This window comes from Astatotilapia calliptera, chromosome 7 (assembly GCF_900246225.1).
Source record: "Astatotilapia calliptera chromosome 7, fAstCal1.2, whole genome shotgun sequence".
Taxonomy (NCBI): Eukaryota; Metazoa; Chordata; class Actinopteri; order Cichliformes; family Cichlidae; genus Astatotilapia; species Astatotilapia calliptera.
Genome location: NC_039308.1, coordinates 49,468,947 through 49,481,827, shown reverse-complemented (window position 1 = coordinate 49,481,827; position 12,881 = coordinate 49,468,947). Strand labels below are relative to the sequence as shown.

Here is a 12,881-nt window from a genome sequence, read left to right as displayed (position 1 = left end):
GACCCCACTGTGGAAATGTGTACAGCTCAGAAAGACATGTATGAAAGGAAAATAACCACATGATACAAAATAGGGACTGTTTAGTACTTAGTCATTAAAGGATCGGTGGGGTCTGGTCACTAAAGGAACCCTGCTTAAAATGGATTAATGACACAGTTCATATATAACATTTAAAATGTAGGTACTAACAGATCATTATTCATTTTTAAAAAAATTAGTCTGTTGTATGTATCCCTTAAAAGTTATAAAAATACAAGTCACTATATTGCCATCTCCAATTTGCCTGTTTTGTATGATCAGCCTGTAACTTCAAAGCTCTGCACCTGAAAGAAAAACAAGAAAAGGACACTGATCTTGTCACTGAAGCTGAAACCTACAAAAGTTTTTTACATTTTTAATGTTTTTCTTTGTTTTTTAAACATTTACCTAGAATCATTTAGGATGCTGTATTTTATACTCCAAGCTTTACCATCAGGTCTATAATAAGAATTATGGGAAAACTGAAAAATTCTCACCTTCATCTTCAAATCTACACATTGAAGCTGAGCCTTTGCTGATACTTTAAAGTTTTTGCCTGTAAGATTTTTCAGATTGCCAATATTTGTTGGCATTAATAAATATTTTAGCCTTACAATAGTTGGAAATGATTACCCTTTCATTCGCTCTGATATTGTGATCCCTGCTTAAATCTTTTGCTTTGGTTTCCTCTCACAGTCATTCCTTTGCATAACCTAACAATAGTGGGCAGAGTGGGTAAATATGTGCACTGTATGTAAACCTATTTGTCATACTCTTACACCTTTGTTCTGCTGTGGGCATCGGCTACCCTCCCCCACCTCCTGTGACCATAAAAACAAAAACAAAAATGGTTATTGAAAAGAAGTGAATAAAAAGTTGAGTGCGCTCTCTCATATCGGCTCAATATTCTTCCTGCTGTCTGGATGCGCTGAGTCTGAGAGTGTTCTTTACCCCCCATTGGCCCACATCCACAGAGAATGAGGACAATAGTTTGGCTCTGAGACATGTGTGCCTAATGTAGTCCTTTTATGTGGGAAAGTGGAACTGTATGGAGATGGGAGAGAAAGAGGATCATTGTGTTCCTGGTTTTCTTTCGGCCTCTTTTTCTCATACATCTGATGGCTCTCAGATGTTTCGACCGCTTACTAAGAAAACACATTTATTGCAGCATCTATAAAATCAGTCACAGATCGTTTGGTTGTAACGATGTTTGTGGAATGGTACTGTGATGGCACGATCATGTTTTGTTGTTATTCATCATTTAGTAGATGTTTCGTTTTGTTCACTCCAAATTAAGCTTTCGGTAAAATCACCCCTGTTAGTGTCCAAAAACAAAGTGATGACCAAAGTGATTCCAGTTCATTTTCAGCCGGGGCTGAGGGTACATACTGAAGTTCAGAGAAATCAGCTGTCAGTTTTCAGTGCAGTTCGTCCTGTGGGAACCATGAATATAGATAACTTTATGGCCATCTATCTGATAATTGTAGCTAATGTGGTCTGAACAAAACTGGCGACTTCCAACCAGCTGCTACCCATAGAGCCATACATTTAGTAACTAGATGTGTTTGTGCAGTAGCCTGATGGAATTGCCATACAAAAGAAGTTATGACATCAGGCTGGTGCAGAGTTAATTACATTCTGTAACGTCAAAGCAGCCATGCTTACTAATTTGCAACATTCCCTGCGATGACCTAAAAAAACACTGAGATATTAAAGGTGTGCAACCGTGTTAAGAACAACACATCGCAGCTGAATAATCCATCAGAATCTCTCTTCATTTTAAACACTTTATGGATATAAGCCCAAACAAGTCAGTGTCGTTTCATACAGACAGTGTAAACTGCAAGCAGTTTTATGATTAATGACTAATCAGCCAAATAAGCCCCAGAATGTCCCTTCAAGCCTGCATACACTCGTGCACGCATCTCTCCACACACCCACACAGCAATATTGAGGTCAGATTGGGAGAAAGACACAGACCCCCCATCATGGCGCACCCTCTGGCTACCTCTCTGTGAGCTGTTCACTCATGTAGAAGCAGACCCATCTGCCCCAAGAGATGGCACACAGAGGGCAGAAAAGTACGAGGCGCACGTTTACGAGCAAGAAAAAAACAGAGGTGGAAATTAGGTTTAGAGAAATTGAGAAAAGATGCCAGATTTTGTGTGTGTGTGTGTGTGGGGGGGGGATCTGTGCTGTGTTGCCCTGAGATACAGGATGTTGTAATAAGGCAATTGAGAGAGAAAGAGAGAGAGACAGAGGAAGACTGTGAGAGCGATAGAGAGAGGGGCTGGACTATGTAATAGAGGAAAACGGGGGAGGAGGGTATGCCTCAAGGAGAAGTGCATTCATTTTTCTGTCAGTGTGACAAGCCAACTCCCCCTCTGCCTGCGCAGAAAGTGGAATGCTCCGCCTTGCTCTGGGCTCTGTTGTTGTGCAGAGCTGCAGAAGGCCTGACAGAGCCAGCTAGACAGAGAGGAAAGGGTGAAATGCATCGACAGAGACAGACACGCTGTGGATCGAGAGCCTGTGAATAGATTTCATCACCCGGTTCAACCAGCGACACCAGAGAGGAAGGAAACAAAGAAAAGAGGGAGACAAGAAAAAAGGTGCTTCAGTTAAAGGAGGGAAAGTGAGAGAGAGAGAGGCAAGGTGAAGGAGGAGAAGGAAGGAAGGAAAGGGAGGGAGGAAGGAGGCTCAGACATGAGGAGGGGCGCCTGACTGACATTGCTGCTCTCTCTCAACTCGCACACACACACACAGGGACATAGGCAGACACACACAGACTGTGCACTGCACAGTAGCTGCTCTTTTATCGCCCTCTGTGGAGCCTCGTCCCCCATCCTTTCTTCTCTTTAGAGTGAGAGGACATAAGACAGAGAGGAAGGAAGAGCAGGAAGAGGAGGAGGAGGAAAAAGACGTGAAGGAGGAGAAGGAGGGGAGGCAGTAACCCTCTCCTCTCCTTTACTCAGACAAACAACCGGGGGTGATAGAGAAGAGCAAAAAAACAAGAGGTGTGGGGGAAAAAGGAGCTTTCTGTTCCATTTCGCCGTCTCCTGTGGTCCCTCGGCCAGAGAGCGGCTAACAGGCACCGCTCATGTCCGTGAACTCGGAGAAATCCTCGTCCCCTGAAAGGTAACACCTCATCTTCCTCCTTCCCTCTCTCATTACTGTTCTCATTTTGCCTCGATATGTTAGTTTGCATGTCGTTTTGTTTCTTCCCACGAGCCTCTTCCACCACCACCATCCCCCTCAGCACCTCCATGTTTTGTCTCCTCTCTGTTTCTCTTTCTGTTTCTGTCTCCGTTCCTTCAGCCTTGGTTCCTTCTATTGTCTGGGTCACTAAGCAGTTACTGTAGCAGGGCGAAAAATGCAACGGTTTATTGTTGCATGGTTCTGTAACATTTCAACAGAGCGTCCTTTTCTGCATGCACATATGAGCATGTACAGTACATAACACATCTCGATCACACACACACTGTTGTAGACAGATGCATGAGCTCACGCTGCCTTCCGAGGCCGTAACATTTCCTATGTGACAACAATACATGCACATACGAACACACGCAGTCTCTTTGTGGTGCTTGAGCTCAGAGCTTACACAGCAAGAGTGTCAACACACGTCAACATCAGCACGGCCAGCAGCAGCAGCAATGCATCTCAGCAGCAGTGCGAGACAACAGATAACCACATGACGCACCTTAGTGCATAATATTCCCGATCGATTGCTCCTTCGGACACAACACAACCTCTTTGCAAAACACACTCACACCCAGGCAGCTTAATCATAATTTGATGAACTGCAAATTCATTGTAAATATACATACCAAATCACCAAACAGTAATGATGAGTGTTAATAGCAAGGTCACCAGGCATTATCAGTGACATGGTACACCTTGGCTAATTGAATACACAGAAACTCGCACACCGTACATTTTTCTAATTGCCAGGATAGGATACACTACGCTGAATGACAGCTACATGCATCAGGGCTAAGCATTCCTTATCTCACCCTCGTTCAGTCAAGATTGTGCCCTCTTTAATAATTTGTACCTATTCGTACCTAATTAGTCACCCCACAGGATCAAAGTGAACACAGTGCTTTTTTTGTTTGTTGGTATGTTGGTTTGTTTAGGGCTACTGAGGTAATCCCGGTTTTTAAAGCCAGTCTTGATTGCGTAGTTCTGGAAGTAAAGATGAGAGAAATGTTTGGGAGCAAAAGCTCAGTTTATTGGTAGTTTCCAAGCAGTCAAACTAAAAGCGAACCTTTGCAAAAGCTTTTTTTTTTCTTTTCCTTTTTTAACTGAATGCATGAGAACATATATCCATTCAGATCTAATCGGGAGAGGTCCACATTCCCATTTTGACTGTGCAGAAAAGAGCGGAAAGAGCTCGATTTGACAGTTGCTGGGGGGCAGGAGCAGGCAGACTGGATGACTCAGGTAGCTAGTGATGCCGTGCCAAGTACGATCAGGCAGAGCCACTGCCATCCACACAACTTGGTGCCAGGTCCCAGACTGGCACACTTAAAACATATGGCGCAGTCGGCACGTAGATGGGCTAAAGTAAATGGGCAGTAACAATATCAGGCAGTATTACATGGGCAGTTGGGCACAGAGGAGAGTGGCTTTTTACTGGTCTCACAAACTAAATTGATAAATGGCATCAGATGCACACACACACATACGATAGGCTGGTGATAAAAGTGAATATGTGCATGTAAACCGTCATATTTATAGCATCTAAACAAATAAATTCTGCTTCCTGACCTTGGGTTCTCCAAATGTACAGTATCACAGCTTTCATTACTCTGTCCAGTTTTTATTTTCCTACCTCCATTGTTTGGGTCACAGCAGTCTCTCTGTAATCAAGAATAATGCAGCAGTCTCTTGTTCCACGGCAGGTAACGCCAAAGAGTTGCACTCATGCACGCACTGCTGCCTCCTTTAACTCCTGCAAGCATCTCCTATGACCAGAGCTGTAGTTCTGTAGAGGTTCTGCATATAAACAAGAAAATTGACATCCAAAGAATTTTTTCTTGCTTTCCCCAACAGAAATGAGCAGAATTGTTATAAAGATATATTTTAATAACTTTTCTCTTAAAGTAGGGTTTTATTTAATCACATGCGAAATATAGTTTTTTTTGTCAGATGGGCAAAAACCAAGTGTTTTCAGTCAGCCATTGATTACATGGAGCTGCAGTGACAATCATTTCACACTCATAGCTGTGAAGTTTTGCTGCTTTTCTGAGTTTTCTCTCTGAATATGAATAGCTTTGATTATTGGACTCTGCTGACATGCAGTAATGATTGAAATTAGTATATTGGTTATTTTCTAACCCCATATGTGAACATGAACTAGTGTGGAAGTTTGACTTATTTTGCACTTTATTAGGGGACTGTATTTTAAGGTCAAGTGAACTTCAGAATCTATGTTTAGCTTTTTTTGTGAGACAAATCAGCTCAGTTTCTTTGACTATAACACCATCTGTGCCCCAGATGCCATGAAACCATACACACATGCATGCACACACTGTTGTGGGGTGCTTTTCATTCGGGATGTGCAGTGATATGTTTGTCACAATAAGTGGATTTGATGTGTGTTAAGCTAAACGGATGGACTCGTCTGGCCTGAAAAGAGCAAGAAGCAGTGCAGTGACAAATTTCTCCTGGAGACGCTGCACTAGGAAGACGATCCCTGTTGTGTAACTTAGCACTTGAGGCATAGTGGAGATGGATGGAGGACGAGAAGTGTGTGTGTATTTGTGTGCATGTGTGTGCCCGTTTGAGGATATTTAAGTGTTTTGACGTCTTTATTGCGTGTGAGCAGCTTAAAGCAACTTTGTGAAGGGTGACGGCACGTCATTTTAGGTCATAATAACGGATGCTGCTGGGTTAAGGGCTTACATCCTTAGAAGACTTTCTTGGGATTAAACACAAGTTGAATAAATAAACAGCCAAAGGTCAAGAGTTTAAAGGCTTTCAAAGGCTGGCTTGAGGTTCGTGTAATTTTCGTAGCTGTTGAGAGGAACAGTTACTGAAACGTTAAACTCTTGGTGCGATTACAACAACACTCAGTTGTGTTGTTGTAAATGCCACATACCTGCTTCGAAAGCATGATGTGCTTCTTAGGCTACACCCAATTAGAATGCGATTGTGTAGCTGGTTTTTCATTAATCGGCATCCACACAATGCAAGTATATATTTTATATCTGCTTGTCACAGGTTGAAACACAGCTTACTGGTTATGCTAGTTACAACCAGATGGTCTGAGCAGCCTCTTTCCTGCTTTCCTTCAGACTGCCCGAGTTAGAAGAATAGGTCAGAAAGAGCTGCCGAGGATGCAGCGCTGGAATGCGTCCAACCGGTCAGGAAGCCGGGCCTATGCAGCAGACAGGCATCACATTCAGCAGCTATCGCATTCTCGCAGAGTATGCAGCTTTGGCTGGCCTACATGGCCTCCACCATCTTCTTTAGTCCGACCCAGAAACGGGGCGCGCGAGCACACGTGCAGGCATACCAGTGGCGCAACATGACAATAGCTAATGAAGCGTGTCAGGGAGCTAGCTCGTAAACTAGCCCCCTGCCCTGCCCGTCTGCCCTCCATTACCACCTGCCCCTCGCTCATGGCTGAAAAGAAACATAAGATTACATTTTACTTTCTCTCTTTCCACCTCTTTATTTTTTCTTTTTCCTGCCTTCAGTGTGAGACAGATGGAAGAGGAGGAAGAGGAATCTCATGCATGCAATCTCTCCTGTCCCTCTGAGGGCTTTTGGTGATATTGCAAATGTAAATAACAGTGTCTGCTACATGCACACCCACAGAAACTACCATGAAGTTTTCAGCCCTTGCAAACTAGTCTAACCTGACTGCACAGTCAAAGCTCTGCACTGCAGAATAACTCTGGGAATTTCCACCTCGTGTACTGAAGTCCTATGCGGTTAATCAGCAATAGGAATCACTGAGTCAAACATGCAGCAGAAAGGAATAAGATACCTCACAAGTAGTAAGTCGATCACCAGTGGTCATGTGATCTGGACTTGGGCATCTGATCCGGTGAGAGATCCTCAGTAGGATTTACAGTGTAGGTTCAAAGGTCGTGTAGCGGCACCAGTAGATGCATGATAGGATGATGCTGTCAGTGCTCTGGGATGAAACTTAAATTACTTATTGATTATTAATTAACGCCTTGTATATGGAAATGTAAGCAAAATAAATACATGTTTACCCTGAAAACACACACCTACACTTCTGGAAAAGCTTTTATGAGCTCACGCTTTTCCCAAGCACAAAGGCTTCCGCGTTTGTTTATCTTCACTTCTAACAAAAGCACATTTTCTTTTTCCACTAGTTTTGGCAAATTGCTCACAAAAAAAATTACCACCGAAACTGTTTTTGTTCTGCTTTAAAGAAAGTGGGACCGTTTTCCCTTAAATCCACATGACAACCAGCAGAAATGCATTTTAACTGGCTTGACTTCCTTTTGCTCGTGTGTGTGTGTGTGTGTGTGTGTGTGTGTGTGTGTGTGTGTGTGTGTGTGTGTGTGTGTGTGTGTGTGTGTGTCCAGTCCCTAGTCCCTGTTGACTCAATATGTTTACACACACAACATTCCAGTCTTCCCTGCAGGCCTTTAATTGGTCCTTTCAAATCACCCACTCTTTCCACTTTCTATTTTTTCCAAGCCTCATTCTTGCCCTTCTATTCAATCTCTCGTCCTTTCTATTCCTCACTTTTCTGCTCTATACCTCCCTCTGCCATCTGTTAAGTTGATTCTGGTCTTTTTTTTTTTTCCTGTTGGAACCTGATGTTGTGCATCACTTATTATATATTTCATAACTGTTAGGTTGACTGTTTCTTTCCTGCAAACTTGAAACTGTAACTAACAGATACAGTTGCAATAAAATGCTACTTATACATTTTGATCTTCTTTGTTTCTTTAACTACACGCTTTTTTTAATTGGGAGAGATAATAAATATTGCTTTGGTCTTTCCTGTAATTGCAAAATGATATTTTTGAAATGCTAATATATTGTTTACTGCAACCTGCTCTCCTTTAATTCTAACGAGCAGCACTAACAGTGCCGATTCACTGTAGTTCCATAACGATACAGGTCCCTGCTGAAGGAGAAACAGAAAAAGACGAGGGAGAACATTTTTCTTTACATCCCCTATCTTACTGTAAAACGTCTCAAGCTGCAGTGCAGATAGTTAGCATGCAGCTACAGGGCCTTTCCCTCTCATTAGTTCACAGCTATCTGCCATCAGCATATTAGTCTTCCTGGAGTCGATTTTACTGCTACGACACTGTAAGTTATACTCAGCAGAAATGGGTGAAATGGAGGAAGAATGAGAGAGGGGGGGACATGGAGGAGAGAGTAGGGAAAAGTTTGAGATTCTTGGAGGGTTTGGGGGGTTGGCGAGTGGAGAGACATGGTACGACGATAGCCCTGGGAGAGAGATGATCCCGCAGAGGAATTATAAAGATGATAAAGCCAGAGTGAGAACTCTGGAGAAAGAGACCAGGATAGAGACAGAGAGCAAAAAAACAGGACGGCAGAATCCTCAGGAGAGAGGGGCTCGGATAGATAAAGATGATTGGGGAAGGGGGGGGAGGGAAGGATGAGAGGCGAGGAGAGATGGAGGGAGAAGATAGATGGCTCTCTGCAGATTTGCGCAGTGTGCTGGGTAATGCTAGGTCACCGGAGGACTAATCTCCGCTGATGCTGCAGCGCTGAAGCAGTGGAATGATAATAGCCTGTTTGTGCTCTGCGTGTTTGTTTGTGTGGCTTACCATATGCATGCGTGTGAAAAGATAGCGGGCTTGCTTTTGAAGGTACCACTTTTTTTTTTTTGGTCCCCTGATAGAGTCACACAAACACACAAACCTGTATTCACGCAGTTCACCCAATCCTCAACGCTGCCCTGTGGGATTGAGTCACGCGTCGGCTGCATAACTGTGAACAACATTCATCTGTTGTGTCTGAGAACACTGTTCAGCTGTTGTGTCTTCCTGACCTGCAGCACTTGTTTGAATTTTTTATTTTTTTCCTGCATCAGCACCGAGTTGGGGGGTGTTATTCAGCTCTGAACCGTGTACCAAAGATTCCATATAATCCTGCATTTCATATCAGTGATACTGTACTGATACAACAAGTATCAGTATATTGTATTGATATAAAAAAGGTTAATAGCTGACCTTTCAGCAGTGAAAAGATCTTTGTGATATTTTTATTGCGTTTTTGTGTGTTGCTGCAAGTTACGCCGATCAGCCGTGACATTACGGCCGCTGACGGGCGAAGTGAATAACATTGATTATCTTTTCATTGTGGCACGTGTTAGTGGGTGGGATATGTTAGGGAGCAAGTGAACATTTTGTCCTCAAAGTTGACGTGTTAGAAGCAGGAAAAAAGGGCAAGTGTAAGGATTTGAGGGAATTTGAGAAGGGGTATATTGTGATGGCTGGGTCAGAGCATCTCCACAACTGCAGCTCTTGTGGGGTGTTCCGGTCTGCAGCGGTCCGTATCTATTAAATGTGGTCCACGGAAGGATTAGTGGTGAACCAGTGACAGGATCTTGGAGGCCGAGGGTCATTGTGGGGAGGGACGGATACTCCGTCTGGTGCCATTCAACAGATGAGCTACTTCTCAAATTGTGAACATAAACAAACATCTGCAAAGCTCAATGAACTGAAGCAACATTGTAGAGCAGAACAGAATTCCTCCACAATGAAGTGAGAGACTGATAAAGTCATACAGAAGACAAATCAGGTTAGTTTGGCTGTAATCAGCTCCATGAGCTACTGAATCATTGGGTTACTTTTTCACAGGACTGCGTAGCGTCTTGTGGAAACTTTTTTTTTTCCATATGACTGTATGTGCCTGTAAACTACCTGCCCCACCTTTAACTGAAAGCTGCAAAGAAAACTTAATGAACTGGATGTTATTCTGAGTGGATGTCAGATCCAGAATAGATCCAGGTCTTGTAATCCAGTCCTGTAGGTTTTGTGTCTTCCTGTTGGTGCTGGCACACTCTGCTAGAAGCAGGTGTGGTAAACTTGGCATGTAGTTGTTATGAATATTCTCTTTAGTTATCTGAAAAGTAAATGCAACACTCCCCATAATAACAAGGTAATACTCTGTTTTATATAAGAAGAAAATTACTAAACCAATAACCTGATAATAATCAGTGTTTTCTTTACTTTTTGGGTTGTTTTTTTTTAGAAACCTCCTGTTATCTCAGTCATGTGATAACTGCATATCTGTATATATTAAACTGCTTATTTTAGTTGTGTAATCAATTCTAAATTTAGTTTGTTTATATGGATAGCCAGTCTGGCCAAGGGGCAGCCCACATGGATCATTATTTTTAATTAAAAAGTGAAAGCAGGGTTGGGTTAGGAAACCATTGTCACCAGATACACTGGTATACTAATAGACAGACGTTCAACTCATGTTATTACTATGTAATTACTATTACTATTTAGTATCTTAATTGATATTACAGTGTATTTTCATTTGTTTGTAATAGTGATGAGGATGAAGATATGGTAATCGGTCATCAGCGTTGCATTTGTGATATCTGTGTTACATGATCTGAAAACACAGCTGTACATAATAGATGTAGCTTAGTCTGTGTTATGGTATGTTTTTGCTTCAGTGGCTATGTGCTCACATACTCCCCAACCAGATGAGCACTGAGATGGCATCTTAGCAGGTGGGTGTCACAACCCCATGTGACTTGTGCTGGAATTCAAGGCTTGGTTCGTCTTGTCCATCTACTGCTGTTCTGTGAGTCTGCAGCTGAAGGCTGGAGCTGTTTTCTCTGTTCAGCCATTCGTCCATCTCTCAAACTTGTCCTATGGAGTTTAGCTCATGTCCTGCCACTAAGAAGAGATGGGGTCTGGCTCTTTGTGCGCTCCGGCTGCGCCACAGAGCCCTCCGAGACAGGTAGAAGGGGAATAAAAATGTGTCTAATGGGTGCTAGATTGACAGAACTAATGGGCTAAATTCTGGGGTTTAGTTTGTATGGCTAAGTTTCCAGATTAAGGTCTTTTATTTAATATTTTATTTAAAAAAAAAACAACAAAACATGTAAAGTGGAAAAGAATGAGTAATAGGAAGTGATAAAGGCCAGCTGGATTGACAGAATTATTTGGCTAAATAATGATTTGTATCTTTGCACGGGCTCCGTGTTGAGTGAGTGTTTTTTTCACACACAGAAATGGGAAGATGACTGACAAGGAGAGATCAGAAGCTTTGCTTTGGTCCCAGAATAACAATAAGACAAAAATTCAATGCAGAGAGACCAAATCATTCATGTGCGACTGTCAGGATTTGCATCTACACATTTATAAAGCCAGAACAGTAGGACTGGTTAAAAATATTTAAATTCTTTTTTTTTAAAAATAGCTGTAACAGTTGCCATAATCTTAATCTACTAATCTAATAAATTACTAATAACTTAATAACTCAAATATAAGGATTTGGTTGGCTTTTCGTGCTTGATAAAATATCAAGTCTCTCTTTCTTTGTGCCAGATCAGTGTATTTAGGACAACAAATTGAGTCCATAAAGCCTTTGAGGTGTGCTTTAATTTTGTTGCACATTAAATAAACATTTTCTGCAGTGGGTTTCTTTCCAGAGTGATATAGAAATACTTAAAAAATTAATATCTCTTACAAAACGTGGAAGTTTGCAGCGTTTTTTCCCAGCTCAGCTTTGTTTGTGGTTTTCATTTAGTGCAGTCGTGTTTGTCTTTGCATTCATTAGGCTGATTTGAACTGTCATTTCATTAGTGGGGAACTGCAAGCAGGCTTGGATATGTCATACCAGAGAGAGCGAGGTGATCACTGCTATTTATGAGACATCCTTTTGACATTCAAATGTGAATCTTATCACACCTCTGCTTTTCCAGTGTGCTATTGTATAATAATTAAGAAGCTGTGATTTTTGTTCTTTATGGATGAGATATGATTTAAACTAATATGAGGAATTCGAGACCAAGAAAACCGTCTAACCACATCGAACCATAAAATGGGAACATATTACCTCTTGTGCCTCGTGTACTGTTACCTAGTTGAAGATGGGGCAATTTTTAACGAGTAAAGCTCCATGTGAGTGATACGCAGGCTGTGGAGGGACAGTAAATATCTTTTTAAGTCATTATTAATTCCTTAATTTATATTTTTGGGAAAAAGCTGTAGGGTATTAAACCCAAAAAGATGTATTTTTTATCTTTGACACTCTGACTTTTCAGAGAGAAAAAAGAGCAAATTCATCCTATGTAGCAGCAGCTTGACATTAATAATGATCTGCTTCTTTTGGCTGACGGAGCCATTTCATCTTTGCTAATATTGTCAAACTTGCTATGCCTAAAAGGTTTGTAATTGTAGAGACGTGTAAACCAGCTGTGGTTCTTACTGGGAATAGTAGAGTTCAAGTTGATCTGTTGGGCAAATTTACCACAGGCCTTTTTTTCTATTATATATTCTATTAGGGTTTAAAATGTCTCATGATGAACAACCTATTTTCCAATACCAACATATGTGTCATCTGTCAGTAGCATCAGCCAGCTAATATGTTAGTCTGGTTGGTGACGCAACCCACACATGCTGCCTCTGTCCCTGTGCTCTGTGCCTACAGTGCTGTAGTAGTGTTTTACATACATGCACATAGCTTCTTCTTTCTTTTGATGCTATCACTTGCTGGGGGCGGATTTTACCTCCACAATAAGGGGCTTTGTGGCTGGCTGTCGTCACTGGAATGTTTAATATAGAACGCAGAGTAAGTAAATGCGCTGTAGAGAGCATTCAGCATGTGCTGCTGAATTGAAGCTACAGCAGATACAGTACCCAGAAGCTCTG

The 12,881-nt window shown here is 42.0% G+C and overlaps 1 protein-coding gene across 4 annotated transcripts in view; it reads left to right on the top strand.

Moving 5' to 3' along the window:
• Nucleotides 1-12,881, top strand: part of srpk2 (SRSF protein kinase 2) — a 71,513-nt gene that overhangs the window by 23,464 nt on the left and 35,168 nt on the right. Inside the window, exon 1 of one of the 4 annotated variants that reach the window (XM_026175327.1) lies at nucleotides 2,371-3,153. The exons of the other annotated variants lie outside the window; for them this stretch is intronic. Coding sequence (XP_026031112.1) covers nucleotides 3,116-3,153 — 38 coding nt within the window. The 5' untranslated portion in view covers nucleotides 2,371-3,115. Of the gene's footprint in view, nucleotides 1-2,370; nucleotides 3,154-12,881 lie in introns of those variants that run through there. 4 annotated transcript variants of the gene reach the window in all.